The sequence below is a fragment of the Anomaloglossus baeobatrachus genome, chromosome 8 (genome assembly GCF_048569485.1).
Source record: "Anomaloglossus baeobatrachus isolate aAnoBae1 chromosome 8, aAnoBae1.hap1, whole genome shotgun sequence".
Taxonomy (NCBI): domain Eukaryota; kingdom Metazoa; phylum Chordata; class Amphibia; order Anura; family Aromobatidae; genus Anomaloglossus; species Anomaloglossus baeobatrachus.
This window is the reverse complement of record NC_134360.1, coordinates 178,272,913-178,293,598: the sequence shown is the minus strand read 5'-3', so window position 1 is coordinate 178,293,598 and position 20,686 is coordinate 178,272,913. Positions and strand designations below refer to the sequence as shown.

The 20,686-nt window shown below is 48.5% G+C and overlaps 1 protein-coding gene across 1 annotated transcript in view; it reads right to left on the bottom strand.

Moving 5' to 3' along the window:
• Nucleotides 1-1,664: 1,664 nt before the first annotated feature.
• LOC142249367 (dimethylaniline monooxygenase [N-oxide-forming] 2-like) overlaps nt 1,665-20,686 on the bottom strand; it is a 76,792-nt gene continuing 57,770 nt past the window's right edge. Inside the window, exons 6-8 of the mRNA XM_075320996.1 lie at nt 11,095-11,441; nt 6,303-6,375; nt 1,665-2,241 (exon numbers count right to left, since the gene is read on the bottom strand). Of these exons, the coding sequence (XP_075177111.1) occupies nt 1,815-2,241; nt 6,303-6,375; nt 11,095-11,441 (847 nt within the window). The 3' untranslated portion in view covers nt 1,665-1,814. The remainder of the gene's footprint in view (nt 2,242-6,302; nt 6,376-11,094; nt 11,442-20,686) is intronic.

Sequence of the window (20,686 nt, the reverse complement as noted above, 5' to 3'; positions counted from 1 at the left end):
AAGCAGGTTAGTGCCTTCCTGGGTATCGTGGGGTACTACAGGAGGTTTGTAAAAAATTTTGCGGGACTATCAGCCCCCTTGACGGACCTTCTCAAAGGCAAGAAGTCCGTCATGGTGCGCTGGACTCCGCAGGCCGAGGACTCCTTCCGGGCCCTGAAGGGGGTCCTGTGCGGACAGCCCGTTCTTGTCAACCCTGATTTCCGGAAGGAGTTCATAGTACAGACTGACGCCTCTGAGATCGGCCTGAGGGCAGTGCTGTCTCAGGTGGTTCAGGGGGAGGAACACCCCGTCACCTTCTTAAGTAGGAATCTCACCCCTCCCGAGCAGAATTATAGCGTAGTGGACAAGGAGTGCCTGGCGATCAAGTGGGCCTTGGAGTCCCTACGCTATTACCTGCTGGGACAGCAGTTTCGCTTGGTGACTGATCACTCTCCGCTGGTCTGGATGAGGTCCGCCAAGGAACGGAATGCCCGGGTTACCCGGTGGTTCCTTTCTCTGCAGAACTTCTGGTTTACGGTTGAACACCGGGCCGGTAGGTTGCAGGGCAACGCCGATGCCTTGTGTTTGATGGCGGGAGTTCAACCCCGCACGCTTGAACTGAGGGGAGGGGTATGTGAGACTGTGACCGGGGTTGTCTATGACAGCCGGTACGTCTCGCCCCGGTTGTGCTCCCTCCATGTATAGAAAGCAACTCCACTCCAGGGTTAATGCTGTTTCCCTGCAGGCTGAAAGGAGGGTTAAAAGGAAACAGGAACATGGGCGTGGGTCCCTAGTGTGAGGGAGTGAACACAACTCCCTGAGTTTCTGCCAGAGAAAGACATGTGTGCTGTTTTGGACTTTTGGTTTGTGCAATAAACCGTGTGCTGTGACATTGGTGCCTGGATCCTGTGTCTTCTGCCGCGCAGCCGACCACGCTACCTCACAAAAGAAAAAGGTTATAATGTGTAAACACTGAGTAGAGTGTTGACTTTAGCAAAAATAGTATTGACAAAGTTCCAAAACAAAATAAAAAATCAGTTTTGGTCAAATTCTATATTATATACAGTATATACTTTAGTGGCGCTTCTAACCTAAGGTCCCTGCCCCCACTCTTATACTCACCTTCACTTTTTACTGACGCCAATCGGGTCTCAGGGTGCCATCTTGTTACCGTAACTTCTGACTGGCTAGAAGTCAAAAGTTACGTCACAAGTGCTCAATGCATCTCTATGAGAGCCAGAACAAGACTAGATTTAGACTCTCAGAGATGGATTGTAGAGTGACCTCCGACGCACTCCAAAAAACACTGGTGCTGCCGGCAGGTCACAATCGCCGGCGACCGACAGGAGCAGCGCCGATAACAGATGAAGACCCCGGAGGGTGAGTATAAGACAAGGGGCAGGGAACTTAAAGTACCATTCCAGCAGTAAAATTAAAAAAAAATGCTGGAATGCTGCTTTAGGGAAAGTCATCAGGCAGGAAAACCAGTAGACCAAATTTATGAATATCAGGGATTGAGAGTCTCTTATCAGTAGAGAATTTGAGAACCACTGTTGTACAATCCATAATTAAAAAGAAAGGATAGCAAAATAGTTTATAGGAAAATTAGTTGGGAAACAGAGGTAACTGGTATCCAAGGGGAAAAGGACCGATTTAATTAAGTTTAAGTAATAGGAGTTACAGAAGGTTGATGGTTTAGACCAGGCTTGAATTTAGTAATTCTCATCCTAAACCATGTAAAATACTAAACAACATAATAGGCCCAAAGGTTAGTGACAACAGTGACCTACTGGAGAGCCTGTGAACAAGGAAGGATGTATTCCTTTACATAGGTCTTATTTTGACCATTGAAATATCCTGGTCCAAGATGTCCCACTATTGGGCCATGCTAAATACCCATTCTGTTCAGCATTTATTCTAGCTTTTGAAAAGCATATTGCTACTAACAGTGAGCCAATGACCAACACTCTTTTAATATTTAACCAGGGTTCATCAGCTTGTTCATGTAACACTCGTGTCTTAGTTGGCTTAATTGTTCTGTCCCACTGGGTAAGTATGGCATTTCTTGCTCCTGGCCATTTCCCAGGTCCTTTGAGCCGAAGCTGATAAGGTGTACACGGTCCAAAAGATACCTGCCAAGCTAATCTTGGGTCAGTGAAGAAAAGATATGTAATGTTTGGATTAATTCCAATCTCTCTTGAAATATCACTTATGTAATCCATGTAATGTGCTTGCAGAACTTGAGTCCTCCCAACACCAAACCTAAATAAAGGATAAAAAAAAAATAGGTTATTAAATCATTGATAATAACAATGTAAGTTTAGTAGATACAAATGAGCTCAGTTGTTTCCATTCCTGCCATACAGGTTAAATTGATATTCATTTTTCAGCCATATTCCAACTTTTCTTCAGCATGTTTGTAAGGCCTAGGACACGGTGAGAAAATCGGAGCGAGTGGAATGCGATAAAGAAAAAAAGAAAAAAAAAAAAAAAGAAAACGCATTGCACTCGGACCAATATTACTCTATGGGGCAGCACCCATGAGCGATTGTTTTCTCAGCCCTAATCGGACTGAGAAAACAGTTGCAACATGCTGCGGGTGCAATGCAATCCTGTTTCATTCGCACCCATTCAAGTCTAGGGGGCGAGAGAAACATTGAACTGCACTCGCGTTACACTGGTGTAATGTGAGTGAAGTGTGAGAATCGCAATAGCCGGCAACAGAGGAGATAGGGAGATAAATCCCTCCCTCCCCTCCACAGCGCTGACCCTCCCCTCTGATCGCAGGATCCGAACACAATCTCATGACACTCGGCTCTCGCTGTGCTGCCAGTATGAGCCGAGTGTCATGCGAGGACACTCAGTGATCCTCGTGTGGCCTCAGCCTAAAGGTGGAGTTGGAAAGGGGGTAAAAGGTGGACTGAATACATTGGATTTAGTGATCACTAAGGGGTACTTTGCACATAGCGACATCGCAGGTGCGATGTTGGTGGGGTCAAATCGAAAGTGACGCACATCCGGCGTCGCTGTCGACATCACAGTATGTGAATCCTTTTACATACGATTAATGAGCGCAAAAGCATTGTTATCGTATGATCGGTGTAGGGTCCGACATGTCCATAATTTTGCAGTAGCGACGGTACGATGTTGTTCCTCGTTCCTGCGGCAGCACACATCGCTGTGTGTGAAGCCGTAGGAGCGAAGAACATCACCTTACCTGCGTCCCGGCTGCAATGAGGAAGGAAGGAGGTGGGCGGGATGTTTATGTCCCGCTCATCTCCGCCCCTCCGCTTCTATTGGTCGCCTGCCGTGTGACGTCGCTGTGACGCCGCATGACCCGCCCCCTTAGGAAGGAGGCGGATCGCCGGCCAGAGGGACGTCGCAGGGCAGGTAAGTGCATGTGAAGCTGCCGTAGCGATAATGTTCGCTACGGCAGCAATCACATGATATCGCTGCTGCGACGGGGGCGGGGACTATCGCGCTCAACATCGCAGCATCGGCTTACAAAGTACCCCTGTTAGAGAAGCCATTTTGTCTTGTTCGCCATATTGTCTTATATAAATATGATGTAATTGATGTTCTATCTAGAACTTTTAACAAAAACAACATCTGCTATTTCAATAACTTGTTTGTTAGAATATGTTCTCTTACAAATATGTACTTTTCTTAGAATATACTGTCTGTCTCCCAAAATATGACCTATTCTGTCTCTTTCCAAAAATATGTCTTATTGTTAAATGAGATTTGGCATAATACTTCTTATCACATCCCTTAAAACCCTTGCATCCTTTCGGCCCAATGCTATTCATTCTATTATAATTATATCCCGTTTACTCCCCTGTATCCTTGGGATCCATACTCCCTTACATGTTTTTCTGGCACATTGTTTCCTGGGAACCTAATTTGGACGGTTCTTTGTTTATTTCTCAAAAGTATAACAAAGATTAACCTTGACCTATGATATTTGGTAACCACCTAAAATTGTGCAATTATATCACATGTCTCATATTATGCAATCAGCTTAAAAGGGTATAAAAAGCCCGAGACGACGATTAATAAAGCAGTGTCGTATTGATTTTAGCAAATTACAGACGTGTCTGTCTTAGTTTGTTGAAGCGTCACACTCAGAATCGGCCGATCCCCCACATCTACCTGAGAGGAAAAGAGGGTCCTACGCTAACAATTTGGAGGCTTCCAGCGAGTACGTGACTTAGAGACTTTCCTCTTTACCACCATCCAGGACTGAACACATCTTTCTCCCCTCGCTTTGAAGAGGTAACAACATTCCCGGGTAAGTTGAGCCTTTGATCTCAATATTGTTGTCTCTTCCAAGAGGGGGTGGAAGGAACGGATCAGTCCTGGGGGGGTGAGCAACAGGAAACTAGCAATCCTCAGGTAGTTTATTTTTCTTGTTATTTGTTTTGTTTGTGATCAATTTTGTCTTTATGTTCCTTGTTGTTTATTGCTATTTCATTTTGTTGCTTGTTTTGTGCCAATAATTCATGCTTGCTATGCTGCTTACGTCTTTGACTTTGCCTGCTCGTTAGGGATCCCGCATTATCGCTTTACTGCTTTACGCTGCTAGCCTCCTGTGCCTTTCTTGTGTCTTTACTTCCTTTCCCTGTTCCATTGTGTTACATGAAACAGGGCAAGGAGGGTCAAGGGAGAGTCCTACTAGAGACAACCCCCACCAAATCTCTTTTCACATACAGTCATCTTACTTGGTGGTAGTTAAATATAGAATTAATCTTTTCCCAAATGTATGGTAGGGAGAGAAGACTGCAGATTCACATCCACAACTTTTACACTAAAGCAGATACATTTTAGATTGTGACTGAAGGTATGTGAAAGATTTTATGAAGCACAATATTTTAATACAGTGAAGGAAATAATTATTTGATCCCTTGCTAATTTTGTAAGAGAGATATGTGACACCCTGGCAAAACCAGGCAGTCACAGATGACTGTACCCCCCACCAAGGGTACAGAAATCGCCTCCTCCTTGGGAATTAACAACACATATCCCACACACAGGAACATCAGCCACAAATCCTAGTCGCCCCCCCATGATAGCCAGGCACACCAGTGGGCGGGACCAGGCTGATGGAAACGCCCACCTAGGGGTCTTAAGGTGACAAGGGGTGGGAACAAGTCAGTTTTTCAGTGGAGTTTCAGTGCGGAGTTGGAGTTAAGAGGTTGGAATCGGTGAGGAGCTGAAGTGCAGTGTGGTCAGGGTTGGAGCCCTTGGTCCACGGGAGGACCGACTAGGTGGCAGACAGCTTTGTAGAGCCACAGGCGATGGAGATCCGGTCGCGTGAGACCTGAAGTGGAACGGTGCAGGGTTGTAGCCCGCTGGTACCGACGATGGGAATCCGGTCCAGAGGCCGTGCACAGGCGGGGTACCTGGACCCTAGAACGAGACAAGCTTCAAGCCCCTTGTTAATTGACCAGCGGGACAAGGTACCAGGCCTTGTTCCCAAAGAGAATAGCCCAGATAAAGCAGACCGGCAGCCCAACGCGGGGGACAGGGTGTCAGCCAAGAACCCATTGAAGTCCCACAGGTCAGCATCTGCGGGCAACAGCTCCCTCTGCGTCCAAAACTGCAGGGGAGCGGATTTCTCCTGTTCCACGTGGGGTTAATCCATACACCACAAAACACGAGTGCAGGAGGAAGGACCCCTACACTGCCAACCCGTGTGCGGGACCAGCACACCCTTCCAGAGGCAACCGGCATCCGGCCTTGGTTTACAATACAGACTTGGTGTGATTTCTTCCTAATTGTGAGTACACCAGTGTTATCCAGTCCAACCTGCCGACAGCGCCCCAGCCCTGCTCCTTACGGGCACCTGGGCCCCGGGACTACACCTTTCTCCTACTCGTGGAGGGAATACCACCTTGCTGCCCCCATGTCATCGGTCCCGGATGCTGGCCCCGAGAAGCAGCGGCAGTGCCACCATCCCATCACCTCAACCCACGGGTGGAGTCACAGACAATCTCCCCTGTAAATACCTCCCTTTTTAACTGTGTGCGAGGATGGGCGGTTGCACGAGCCCCGGGTCCGGCCATTACTCGAGCCCAGGACACGATCCCGGATCAGAGCGCCACTCGAGCCCAGGACACGATCCCGGATCCGAGCGCCACTCGAGCACCCCCGGTTGCCGCAGTGGAGGCAGCACCCATCCGCGACAGATATAATATCCAAAATAAAAATCAAGAAAATCACATTGTATAAATTATATAAATTTATTACAGTAAATGTACATATATTGTGTCCAACATATTAGAAGCAATAGTGAAATGTTGTATTGTATAAATGTGCCTCACCACTTATTTTTCCGATCCTTGTTTTTTATGCAATCAGTTTCCATCTTTTTAACTGATGGGAGTTGAGCAGCACCTATTGTAAAAATTAACAAAGCAAAAGAAAACTCATTCAGTATACATAAGTGGAAGAACTACTACATTTTTTTCTTTTCCTATTTTTATAATTGATTTTGTAATTACAAGTGCGTAGTTAAACTATGCACACATTTGGTGTATATCCTGTGTTGTTGCATTACCATGAGGATTTAAAATGGTTTTTAAATTGTGCAGCAGAAAGAAAATAAATTTAAAAGACTGTAAAAAAATTCATTGTTTAGACAATAAACAAATAGCTAAAATCTAAAAAATTATGCATGCCTATGCATTTACCTGCTTTGTAATGAAAACCCTAAATAAGGTGAGGTCCACCTAATTATCTTCAAACGTATAATTAGTAAAATAAGTGTAAGTTAGTGTCAAATTATCTGTGACTTGTTTCGAGTACAAATACACCTGTTCTGAAAAAGTGACTAAAGGGGGCTTTACACGCAGTGATATCGCTAGCGAGCGTACCCGCCCCCGTCGTTTGTGCGCCATGGGCAAATCGCTGCCCATGGCGCACAATATCATTAGGAGCCATCACACAGACTTACCTGACTAGCGATGTCACTGTGGCCGGCGAACTGCCTCCTTTCTAAGGGGGCGGTTCGTGCGGCGTCACAGCGGCGTCACTAAATTGCCACACAATAGAAGTGGAGGGGTGGAGATAAGCAGCCGTAACATCCCGCCCACCTCCTTCCGTCCTCATTGCTAGCGGCCACAGATAATCTGTAGTTCCTCGTTCCCGAGGTGTCACACGTAGCGATGTGTGCTGCCTCGGGAACGACGAACAACCTGTGTCCTCAACAATCAACAATTTTTTGAAAACGAACGACATGTCAACGATGGACGATTTGGTGAGTAATTTCCATCGTTAACGGCCACTCATTGGTGTAACGCGCAACGACGTCACTAATTATGCCGGATGTGCGACACGGAATCCATGACCCCGGCAATATATCGTTAGATAAGTCGTTGCGTGTAACGGGGCCCTAAGTGTGCAACACTAGTATGCAAGTTGCATGAAGACCGGGGGCTGTCCAAGCATATAGAGTGGCACAGAACTGTAGATCAGGGTTGGGTTAAAATAAGAGATACGTGATTTGTTTAACCCCTTCACCCCCGGACGATTTTCCGTTTTTGTTTTTTTCTTGCTCCCCTTCTTCCAAGAGCTATAATGTTTTTATTTTTCCATCAATCTTGCCATATAAAGACTTGTTTTTTGCAGGACGAGTTGTACTTTTAAATTAAACTAAGTTTTACCATATAATGTACTGGAAACGGCAAAATAATTTCCATATATAACATTTATTATCTACAATATATAATTTCAATAATATAACAATATAATAACTGACAGACAGCATGGATTCATGAAAGATAAGTCGTGTCTAACCAAAATGTTGGGTTCTATGAGGAGGAAAGTGCAAATCTTGATATTGGTAATACAGCTGATGTGACTTATTTGGACCTTGCAAAGGCATTTGATACTGTACCGCATAATAGACTTAGGGTGGCGTTACACGGTACGATATATCGTGCGATATATCACCGGGGTCACGGAATTCGTGACGCACATCCAGCATCGTTAGAGATGTCGTACCGTGTGACACCTCCGAACGACTGTTAACGAGCAAAAATACTCACCTTATCGTTGCTCGTTGACACGCCATTCATTTTCATAATGTCGTTCCTCCTTCTGCACGCCGGTTGTTCGTCGTTCCTGTGGCATCACACATTGCTGTGTGTGACACCCTGGGAATGACGAATACAGCTTACCTACATCCCGCCGGCAATGAGGAAGGAAGGAGGTGGGTGGGATGTTACGTCCCGCTCATCTCCGCCCCTCCGCTTCTCTTGGCCGGCCGCTGTGTGACGTCACTGACGCTGAACGTCCCTCCCCCTTCAGGAAGAGGATGTTCGCAGCCCACAGTGACGTCGTTAGGGAGGTAAGTACGTGTGACGGAGGTTTAACGACTTTGTGCGACACAGGCAATTAATTGCCCATGACGCACAAACGACGGGGGCGGGTGCGATCGATCATGCGATCGCACAATAAATCGTCTTGTGTAACGCTGCCCTTATACTAAAGCTCCAGAAGTAAGGACTAGGGGAAATTATATACAACTGGGTAAGGAATTGGCTAAAAGATAAGAAATAAAGAGTAGTCATAAATGTACATTGTCAAAATGGGCTATAGTCAGCAGTGGGGTGCCGCAGGGATCTGTGCTAGGACTGATTCTTTTTAATCTCTTTATTAATGACCTTGTGGATGGGATTGATAGTAAAGTGTCAGTCTTTCCTGATGACACTAAACTATGTAGGATATTAAAAACTGACCTTGATAGTACAATATTACAAAAAGATCTGGATAAGATGTCTGAATAGTCAGACACTCGGCAAATGAGATTTAATGTTGATAAATGTAAAGTAATGCACCTAGGACAGAGTAATCATATAACTGCTTATATATTTAATCGAAGTAAACTTGGGACTACAGAACAGGAGAAGGACTTGGGTATTCTCATTACAAATAAGCTGAGCAGCAGCTCTCAATGTCAGGCAGCAGCTGCTAAAGCAAACAAGATTCTAGGGTGTATAAAGAGAGAGATTAGATCCCGTGATCCCAACGTATTGTTACACCTCTATAAATCACTTGTAAGGCCACATCTGGAATATGAGATCCAGTTCTGTGCTCTACATTTTAAAAAGGACATTCAGAAGTTAGAGTCAGTTCATAGGTGGCAACTAGATTATTACAAGCAATGAAGGCCTCCCATATGATGAGAGGTTGAAAAAGTTGTTTAGCTTAGAAAAAAAGACGTCTCAGAGGAGATCTCATTTTTATGTATTAATACATGTATGGTCAATATAAAAGGACTGGCACATGACTTATTTCTTCCTAAGACAATAGAAAGGACCAGGGGGCACTCACTGCGAGTGGAAGAAAAGTGATTCTGGCAGCTGAATAGGAAAGGGTTTTTTACAGTTATAGCAGTCAGACTGTAGAATGCCACACCGCAAGAAGTAGTAATGTAGGGTGGCACAGTGGCTCAGTGGTTAGCACTGCAGTCCTGGGTTTAAGTCCCACTAAGGACAACAAGACAAAAGTAATAACTCCGGCACACTGTACAATTTCACAAAATGAGGATGAGAGACAAATAGTAGAGTCTTGATCTTTTCTTTTTATTAAGGGTGAAAAAAGGAAGTGATGTACAATTGCAGAGAGTCCACCTAGTTACAACGGTTTTTGCCTATTGGCCTTCATCCGGTCGGACAGTCTTGCCAATACAAGCAGGAGTCCTGGTATTGGCGGGAAAAGTACGGATATGCACAATCTCTTATCTTAATGCATATGCGTCAAATCACACAGGTGGAGTGAAAAGCAATTGGCTGTATCAATTAGCATCACATAGATAGGGAATCATATGTGCCAGGAAGTAAAGACTGAGGAAAATCCTTATGGGAATAGCGATTGCTAGGGGAACCTCCTGTGGATGAACAGGCAGTTGTGAAGGTGGACCACGTGTGTGCCGTACGCCCGGTGTAGACTATGGCACGTACGGCACCTCGCTATTCACATAAGGATTTTCCTCAGTCTTTACTTCCTGGCACATATGATTCCCTATCTATGTGATGCTAATTGATACAGCCAATTGCTTTTCACTCCACCTGTGTGATTTGACGCATATGCATGAAGATAAGAGATTGTGCATATCAGTACTTTTCCTGCCAATATCAGGACTCCTGCTTGTATTGGTCAGACTGTCGGACCGGATGAAGGCCAATAGGCCGAAACGTTGTAACTAGGCGGACTCTCTGCAATTGTACAGAACTTCCTTTTTTCACCCTTAATAAAAAGAAAAGATAAAGACTACTATTTGTCTCTCATCCTCATTTTGGGAAATTGTACAGTGTGCCAGAGTTATTATTTTTGTCTTACTATACTTTGTTTCTCCTGAGCACCTGTGTAAAGGTGATGCTAGGTCCTCTTTTTTCTAATTCCCACTAAGCACAACATCTGCAAGGAGTTTGTATGTTCTCCCCATGTTGTGTGGGTTTCCTCCGGGTTCTCTGGTTTCCTCCCACACTCCAAAGACATACTGATAGGGAATTTAGATTGTGAGCCCCAATGGGGACAGTGTTCAAAATGTATGTAAAGTGCTGTGGAATTAATAGCGCTATATAAGAGAATAAATATTATTATAAAATGGTAGATACTATAACAGCTTTTAAAAAAGGGCTGGATGATTTCCTCAGTACACAACATTGTTGGTTATAAATGACTTAATGACAAAATGTAGAACTGGTGGAGGAAGGTTGAACTAGATGGACCTAGCTCTTTTTTTAACCTATGTGTAACTATGTGTAGAAATTGTTAACTTGACTAATAATGCAATACATACCATGGAGCAGCGAATATCTTGATGCAGAAAACCTAACTACTCTACATTAAAAAATGTTGTCACACCATGAAATGATAATGTGTAAAGTGTTAAGTTAATGTTTGATACATCTGTAGACATGCTCCTTCATATGCTAACTATCATTCCAAAATCTTTAAAAAAAAACCAGCCATTTCAGAATAATTTTATTTGGAATGGTAAACAGGTAAATGGGTTTCTTTGTGAAATGCTGTAATTGTGTATGAAAAATTAAGTTTTAGTTGAACAATTCTTAAAAATGTGACAGAGAAAAAAAGTTTCAACCTCACCTCTAAAAACTCTGGTTGCCCAGCGAGCCTGTAATTCAGCAGTTGGCATGATGGGTCCAAGGGGTTGAATTAGTCCTAGGAAAGCAAGTGTTGGCTTTCCCAGATAAATTGGGAAGACATATTTATATAAGGATATGTCATTGTTATTCAGTTTGAGTAAATCATCATCAAGAAAAGGGAATGTTGAACTGTATCCTGTAGCGAAAATAACCTCATCCACATCTGCAGTAGTTCCATCTTCGAAGATGACAGATGTTTCAGAGAATGATTTAATTCCCGGCTTTACTTGGATTGATCCTTGTAAGATCTGGCTTGGAAGGTAGTCATTTACCATTGGATGTTTCAGCCTGATGGAAAAAAAAGCCGGATATGATTTATTTAAAATCCTGATAATATATTGGGGATTTAAATTTGGAATGTATTTGTAAAATAAGATTTTATTTCTACAAAATATTAGACTACATAACTTTTTGGACAAAAGTGCATCAAAATTTGTCGGAGCAGTATACACATAGCGCCACATTATCCTACATAAAGTGTTGTGTCCAGATCATGACAAGCAGCACATGGATATCTTGCCATCATACAACCACACTTTACCCATACAGAGCAAAGCAGGGTCACTACTGTAGAGTCGGTGAAGTAACCCTTCCCAATCACATAGCGAACAACATTATCTACAACCTACCCTTAACTGCAGTGAGTCCCAGTGAGATTACTTCCATGAATAGGTTTCAACATTTTTGCAAATTGATGGACAACTCACCCTATATTATTATAATACCTCTATGTGACAGAATCCAGCTATAGCGATCATTGTCATAAATGCATAATTATTAACTTTACTTTTTAAAATAATAAGAAAAAAAAAACATTGCAAAAAAACCCTTTTTATAAATACATGTAACACAAAAAAATGGATTAAACAATAGGTCATTTTATGATGAAAAAGCGACCCTCCACCCTGGAACTGAATAGAAACTGTTTATTTGTCATGTAAAATCACCCTACTTAGTGCCCTCCTTTTGCCTCCCACTGTCCTCTCTGACCACATTCTGGTCCTTCTATATCCAAAATGACCCCCCCCACTGCAGTGATGTCTGGCCAGGTTTCTATAGCACAGTTAAAATTGGTCGAGGCTTGGTTCAGATTTAGAACCATATAACAAAAAGGCACAGGTTAGGGTTACCTTTAGGATTCTGGTGGCAGCAGAAAGGCGGCTCCAGTCCATTGTATAGCGCCGAGTCTGAGGAGGTGCACATTCCGAAGTAGCTCATATCCATGGCAAATTCACATTTGAAGAGAAAAATGTGCGACTCTACTCCAGAAGGGGTGTATTAAAAAAACAGGTGTGCAGGTTACTCCAGGATGACGGCCGTTTCACACTGTTAAGTGCTTCTACGGGTCCATGTCCAAAGACCCATAGAAGCACTTGACAGTGCGAAACGGCTGTTGTCCCGGGAGAGCCTGCACACGGCTTCACCGCTGCTTTTTTAATACACATGTTTTCATAAAATAAAGCCAAAATTTTTTATGCACACTGGAGTGGTGCCGCTAATTTTTCTCTTCAAATGTGAATTTGCCTTGGTTCAGATTTAGAATCCCTTGCCATTTTGGCAGGTATCTTCAGGATGGGCTAGGCCAGGGGACAGAGAGGCATATGCCTCACCGACTGATCATCTAGCAATAGTTCAGCACCTTTGATCCGCTTGGTGCACTAATAATACTGCACTATTAAATCTATAGGTGGCCACAGCTTATTTTATAGATCGGGATGCGGCCGCAGGTGATTCAAAGCAAGGTGCAGTGCTAGAGCACTGGCCGGCCAGAACCGTGTTTGAGCATAGCAGCAAGGCCGCTGGGACTTATACTTTTAAATTTTTGCATCAGAATACTGAAGCATACCTACATAGCACATTGTGTATGACATGGCCATCTCCTACCCGAGAGGAACGAGTCAGGGAACAGTTGGCGTGAATGCTACTGACCCACAGCCATTGCTCCAGTCTCATTGTAAGTAGTGAAAGTCTGTCCACTTTTTGAGCGCTGCTGTCATTGGGAAACTGCCTCTACAACACTGGCACCAGTGTTTAGCATTTGATGGATTGGTGACGCCCTGACAAAATCAGGTTGTCACAGGAGACTGCATCCATCTTCCAGATGCAGGACTCTCTCCTCCTTGTCCTACCAACACAACCCCACACAGCTACAAACACCAGCCACAAAAGTCTAGTCACCCCCCAGGACAATAGGGACACAGCAGTGGGCAGGGACAGGCAGATGGTGACGCCCACCTAGGGGTCCTGAGGTGTTAAGGGGGGGGACACGCAGTAAGAGTTGAGCAGTGGAAGTGAGAGGAGTGAAGTGGTAGTCGGGGGTTGTAGCTCCTGGACTACCGGACTACCTGAGCTGACTAGGTGGCAGATGGCAGAGCAGGGCCACAGGCGATGGTGATCCTGTCGCGGGAGACCTTAAGTGGACCAGGGCAGGGTTGTAGCCCGCCGGTGCCAACAGCGGGAATCCGGTCTGGAGGCCGTGCACAGTTGGGGTGCCTGGACCCTAGGGCGAGGTCAGCTGCAAGTACCTTTCCAATTAACCAGCAGGGGACAAGATTCCAAGTCTTGTCCCACTAGCAGCCCAGATAGAGTGAGACAGAAGCCCAACGCGGGGGATAGGGTGTCTGCAAGTGCCTGCTAAAATCCCAAGGGTCAGATCTCGCGGGCGACAGCTCCCACAGCAAAGGCACCAGCAGCAGACTTACCTCGTTTCATGCGGACTAGTCAACGCACAAGACAACAACACAGAAGTACAGGAGGAAAGGCCTCTGTCCTGTCTACTGGTGTGAGGGACCAGAGCACACCCCTCCGGAGGCTACCGGTATCTGGCACTTGGTTTACTACTTGGACTCTGTGTGACTTTGTCGCTGCAGCGGTGGTTAGTGCACAGTGCCGCACAAAAAGGTTTAGGTTAGGGACCCACTCAAGAGGTTTGCCGTGACGTGGCAGTGGGCTTAATACAATCTGATCAGAATGGTTACAAAAGAACCTCATGTTCTATTTAATTTTTTGCCTAGCGGCTTTAGATCATTGTATTTTTTGAGATGTGCGATCCATGTCTTTTTCTTTATAGTGTGTTATACAACATTCTATCAACCTCTTCTTTTTGCTTGGATCTGCACTCTCCCCATTTGGCACAGGTGATTTTAATCAGCAAGAGGGGTCAGCCTTCTTTTTGCTCCCAGTCCACATATGGGAGCCAGTGGGAGGTGAGTGCACAGCTCCTCTCACTGTGTGCTGGTGCTATGTGGTGGCTGCTGTTGTGGTGGTGTCGTGTCAGTGGGGCGGCGCGGCCTGGAGCCTTGGTGGCTTCGCCTTGCAGCATGGGTGCTGTGAGGCACCAGGTTGCCTGCCCTGCTGGCGCTTTGTCGCTGCAGCGGTAGTTAGTGCACAGTGCCGCACAAAAAGGTTTAGGTTAGGGACCCACTCAAGAGGTTTGCCGTGACGTGGCAGTGGGCTTAATACAATCTGATCAGAATGGTAACAAATAACCTCATGTTCTATTTAATTTTTTGTCTAGCGGCTTTAGATCATTGTATTTTTTTGGGATGTGCGATCCATGTCTTTTTCTTTATAGTGTGTTAGACTAAAATAATTGTTTATTGAAAATCTAATTAAAACCATGTAATAAAGTGGCCATTGATTCAGCAATAAAACAGAAAAAAAAAAAACAAGAGACACACACACAGAGGGCAGGTATGGATCCTAGGATAATGGCAAAGTATCATAATATGTAATTGTTATTATCATTGATGAAAAATGCCACCAGATTGTATAAATATATACCCCATGTAGATCGTGATAAGGGACTGTTACCCAACTAACAGAAAGACAGCCATGGATCCCCCCTTGGGGAGGAGGGGCGACATGACCAAGGTGGAGTTAGGGAGTGATGGGGTTAATAGGGACAGTTTGGTAGGCAGGCCTAATATGGCATTAAGGGGTGGTTTTAGCTTGGGAGGAAGAGGAGGAGTAGGGAAAGGGTTAGTCTGGGAGAGGAGGGGGTTACCTCCTCTTCTTCTTCCGGACGCCAAGGGATCAGCAGCACGAGGACCACCATGGCTGATCTCCAGGAACTTCAGCGCTTGATTGCAGCAGCCATTGCAGCGCACGGGCCCCTGGCAGTGCAGACCCACATCAGGGCTGCCGGGGTTAACCCGTCGGCGTTTGCCCCTCGCTCCCCCAGCCGTGGTGTGCGCCAGTCGCGGCCCCCACGCAGGTATTCCCCGGGTGCGGGGGGGGCGAGGAGGAGATGCCAGAGCCCCTCCAGGGACCATCCGCAGCGGGCCGAGCAGCAGCGCAGTCCGGCTGCTGCTCCCAGCAGCAGCGGGAGGAATCTGCGTTTCAGCCGCGGTGGTCGGGAGGTGGGAGTGGCCAGCGCGGGGCCTACTTCCGGTCCCGGCCTCCGGGCTGGATTTTCAGTGACAGCAGCGGCTCCAGGTCGGGAGCGCGCTCGGCGAGGGATGGAGGCCAGCAGTTCCCCCTGCAGTCGGCGGGGGGGACCGAGGGGCTGCAGGCGGCGGTAGGTCCAGCGCCAGGGGGAGGTCTGTGGTGCCTGACCCTGGCGCGGCAGTGAGCAGGGGTGACGGCGTGAGCCATGCGGCGACCGCCCGGTCACTCAGGACCGCTGTGCAGCCCCCGGATGTGGCGGTGTCCCGTGGGAGCGGGAGGACCCAGCGGCAGGAGGCCTGCAGCGGCCCAGGAGGGCCAGAGGTGGCGACGGCTGGGATCCAGAGCCGGGCGTCCAGCAGTCCGGGTCCAGAGTCCCCTGGCAGTCGGCGAGGGGGTGGGCGTGGGCGCAAGAGGTCGAGGCCTGGGGTGCCGGCGCGGGGGACAGGACGGTCTCCTGGGCTATCGCCCCAGGGCAAGAGATGGAGAGGGGACGGCACTGCCCACGCGGCGGCCCGGTTTGGCGGCCGTGGTGGGGGGGTGCCGCGGCGGCGCCCCCGGATGTCGGATGGAAGAAGATGTCAGTGGCGAGGATGAGGAGGTCGTGTTGTCGGAAGAGTCGGATGGTCGGCAGACGGAGGACAGCGAGGCAGCGGTATCGGGGGACGCTGAGCCGCGGTTGGGTGAGACGGCAGCGGGGGCGGCAGGGGCTGCGCTGGTGGGGAGTGTCGGGGGCGGGAGGGCGGCTGTGGACACGGCAGCGCCCGGTGGAGTAGCAGTGTGGAGCCAGTTGTTGGGGCTGTTGCAGGGGTTGGCGGCGGTTGCCGGGGCTGGGGGGGGGGCGGCGCAGGCGCCGGCGGCGGCGTGGGTGGGGACGACAGGTCGGGGGGCGGCGGCGGTGGGAGGGGGGGACGGAGCGGGCGCGGCGGAAGGGGGGGGGCGCAGGGGGAGTGCGGCGGAGGGGGCAAAGGAAAAAGAAAAGGAGAAGGAGGATTAGGTGGTGCGCCTAGATGATAGGGCTAAAAGCGAAGTTTATGTTTGTTTTGAGGGCCCGCTGGGGGCTCATTTAAAGAAGGAGGTGCGGGAAAAAATTTGGAAAGGGGAATATGTGGAGATTTTTTTTCTGCTTCCCCTGGAGAAATTTAATTTGGATAGGGTTAAGCCGAGCGACTCCATAAAGGAGAAGGACGAGGAGGAAAAGCGCCGTTATAGGCTTATTCCTCGGACTTTTGCAAACTGGTTGCAAGCGTTTGTGATTTTGGCGAGCGTGGTCGGGGAAAAGGAGTCGGAGCATTGTTCGGCCTTGTTTGGTTACATGGATGCGATAGGGGAGGCTTATCGGGTTTATGGCGGGCTGGCGTGGCTGCGTTACAACGAGCAATTCCGGCAGCGGAAGGCGTTGCGGCCGGATATGCGATGGGACCATAAGGATATTTGATTATGGATGCGACTGATGTCGGCACCGACTCAGCCCTTTCGGGGGGGTGCCGGGGACCGGGGGCCGGGTCCCCGGCAAGTGAGAAAAAAGGTTTCTGTTGGCAATATAATGAGGGGCAGTGCAGGTTTGGAGCGGCATGCCGCTTTAAGCATGAATGCTCAGGTTGTGGGGGAGGACATAGCCTGTCCAAGTGCTTTAAAAAGGGGAAAGGAAAAGCGGGTGACGGGGTTGGAAAAAGGGATGACGCCGGTGAAGGTAGAAGCGATGGCCCCCTTTTTAAATAGGTATCCGGACGGCGAGGCAGCGGCATTGTTATGGTTTGGTTTTTCTGACGGTTTCCGTATCCCGTCGGCTGTTAGTCCATCGCCCCCGCCGTACCGTAATTTACGTTCTGCTCGGGATCATGCGGCTGTGGTGGATGAGAAGCTGAGAAAGGAGGTGGTTTTGGGCAGAATGGGCGGTCCTTATGACGCCCCGCCGTGTTCGAAGTTGGTGGTTTCGACGTTGGGGGTTGTGCCGAAGAAAGAGCTGAACAAATTTCGGCTTATCCATCATTTGTCTTACCCAGAGGGGTTATCGGTGAATGATGGCATTGCACCGGAGTTAGCAGCGGTATATTATGTGTCGTTCGACAAGGTGTTGGACCTGGTCAGGGCTGCGGGTCGGGGGGCGTTGATGGCAAAGGCTGATGTGGAAGCAGCGTTTCGGTTGTTACCGGTTCATCCAGATAGTCAGCATTTGTTAGGTTGCTGGTGGGATGGCAGTTATTATGTTGATCGCTGTTTGACAATGGGTTGTTCAATTTCGTGTTCGTATTTTGAGGCGTTTAGTTCGTTTGTAGAGTGGGTGGTTCGGGATGTGTCTGGGCTTACGTCCATTATTCACTATTTGGACGATTTTCTTTGTGTTGGGCCGGCGGGTTCAATGGTTTGTGCGGGGTTGTTATTTGCGTTGCAGAAAGTCGCAGACAGCTTCGGAATTCCCTTGGCTCCCGATAAGACGGAAGGCCCGGCGCCTGTGATGCGTTTTTTGGGGATTGAGATTGATTCTATTGCCATGGAATGTAGGTTGCCGGAGGAGAAGGTTCGTGATTTGATGGCCGCGGTGGCAGGGGTGAAGGCGGCAAAGAAGGTGCGGCTTAAGGTGGTGCAGTCCTTGCTTGGGAAATTGAATTTCGCTTGCAGGATTATGCCGATAGGGAGAGTTTTTGCGAGACGTTTGGCAACGGCGATGGCAGGTGTGCGGTCGCCGACACATTTCGTGCGAATCACGAAGGCGATCAAGGACGATCTTTTGGTATGGAATCAATTTTTGCAGTGTTTCAATGGCCGGGCCCTGGTGATGGAGAAGGTGGCGTCTAACGGGGCGTTACAGCTGTTAATCGATGCGGCTGGGTCGGCAGGGTTTGGGGCCGTGTTTCGAGGTCACTGGTGTGTGGGTCGGTGGCCACAGGCGTGGCGGGAGAGCGGTTTGGTCAGGAATTTGGCTCTGTTGGAGCTATTTCCTATCGTGGTAGCAGTGGAGCTGTGGGGGTCGCGTTTTGCCGGGAGGAAGGTTTGCTTCCATTGTGATAACCAGGCGGTGGTGTTTGCTATTAACAACTTGTCGGCTAAGTCGGAGCCAGTGGTGGTGTTTTTGCGGCATTTAGTGTTGAGATATCTGCAGCTGAATGTACAGGTGGTGGCAAAGCACGTTCCGGGAGTTGACAATGGGGTGGCTGACGCTTTGTCTCGTTTTCAGTTCAGCAGGTTTCGGGCGCTACTGCCTTGGGCGGACGAAGTCGGAGTGGAGTGTCCCGTGGATTTATGGAATCTGGTGAGGCGGTGATCTCAGAATTGATTCGGAATTCGGTGACTGAGATGACTTGGTGCCGATATGCTAAGGTGTGGGCTGAATGGGAGGAGTTGCTGGGTCGGATGTTTGATGGGGTAGGCGTGGATTACTTGGTGGCATTACTGGCGTTGGTGAGTGTGGATTTCTCGGCCGGGCGATCGGCGTCGGCCGTGGCGCATTGGGTGGCAGCGGTGGCGTTTTGGTTAAAAATGAGAGGGGAACAAGTTGTTTCGCAGGATTTTCGGGTTCGACGGGCCTTGTGGGGGTTCCGCCGCGGTGTGCGGGAGAGGGACAAGAGGTGTCCCGTATCGTTTGGTTTGTTGAGGCGGTTGGTGGGGGGCCTGAGCGGCATTTGTGAGTCGGTTTACGAGACTGTTTTGTTTACAACGGCTTTCGGTCTTGCTTTTTATGGAGCTTTCCGGATCGGTGAGTTGGTAAGCCCGTCCAGGGTGACAGGCGGCGGGTTGCTGCTTGAGGATGTGCGAGTGGGCGGTGATCAGGTGGAGTGCTGGATTAGTCGGTCGAAAACTGATCAGCTAGGCCGGGGTAGGTTGGTGGTGTTATACGCGGTCCCGGGGGAGGAGTTGGGCCCAGTGCGTTTGGTGGAGCAATTCATGGCCGTGAGGGGGGGTTTACCGGGCCCATTTTTGCGGCACGTGGATGGGTCCTTTTTATCAAGGTTCCAGTTTGTAGCGGTTCTGCGGCGAAGTTTGCGTAACGTGGGGGAGCGCCCGGAGGATTTCGGGTCGCATTCCTTTCGGATAGGGGCAGCTACGGAGGCCGCTCGTTGGGGGCTTGGAGATGAGGTGGTAAAGCGTATTGGTAGATGGGAATCTTCTTGTTTTCGGCGGTACGTGAGGCCGCAGCTGTTGTAGCATTATGGTAAATTTGGTCTAGGTACAGGTGGTCTGGCGGTTTGGAAGTGGTTTATATATAAAAAAAAAAAAAAAAAAAAAAAAAAAGAAGAGGGGGTAGTGTACAAGTGTTAGAGGACGGAGGTAGAATGTGTTTTCTGAGAGGCGTTGATGGTGGTGATGTTATTGGTTTTAATTTCTGTTTTCGTTGTCTTTCTTTGTTGTAGGGATGTGCCTAATCTGGATTCTGGGGCATTCCTTCGTGTTCTGGGGTGCTCGGCGGGCGGCGGTTCGCCCGAATGGTCGGCAGCTAGGGCTGGATCATGGGCAGGCGACTGTTCGGTGGATCGGTGTTCGGGGCATGGAGTGGGGCAGGGTGGTCCCAGAATTTGGTCGTTATTGTAAGGTTGACCGGCCTCCGGATGTGCTGGTATTACACGTGGGAGGTAATGATCTGGGAGTCCGGGCGTCACGGGATCTGATCCGGGATATAAAGATTGACTTACTGCGGTTGTGGAAGCAGTACCCGGGTTTGATTGTCGTGTGGTCAGACATAGTGACCAGGTTGTCGTGGAGGGGGGCTCGGTCGGTGGAAAAGGTCAATAAGGCAAGGGCCCAGGTGAATCGGGTGGTTGCCAGGTTTGTGATCAGGAACGGTGGGATTGTGGTGAGGCACAGGGAGTTGGAGCCGGCAGATTGGCGGTTTCGGAGGGGTGACGGAGTGCACCTCAACGACATTGGAGTGGATTTATGGGCATTGGGCCTGCAGGATGGTGTTGAGCGAGCTTTTGGTGTGTGGCGGGTCCAGGCCACGTAAGGTGTCACGTGGTCTGTCCTGTGGCGGGGGGGTAGGTCTGGTCCAGAGGTTGGAAGTGACTGGTAACTGGACCGGGAGTCATTGTCTCGGTATGGTGGCTCTCGGTTCCGGGATGTGGCAGGCACGGGGTCCTGCCAAAGTGTGGGGGTGTCAATCCGGGGGTGATTGGCACCTCGTCTCTGGGTCGGTTTGTTGCGGCCAGGGG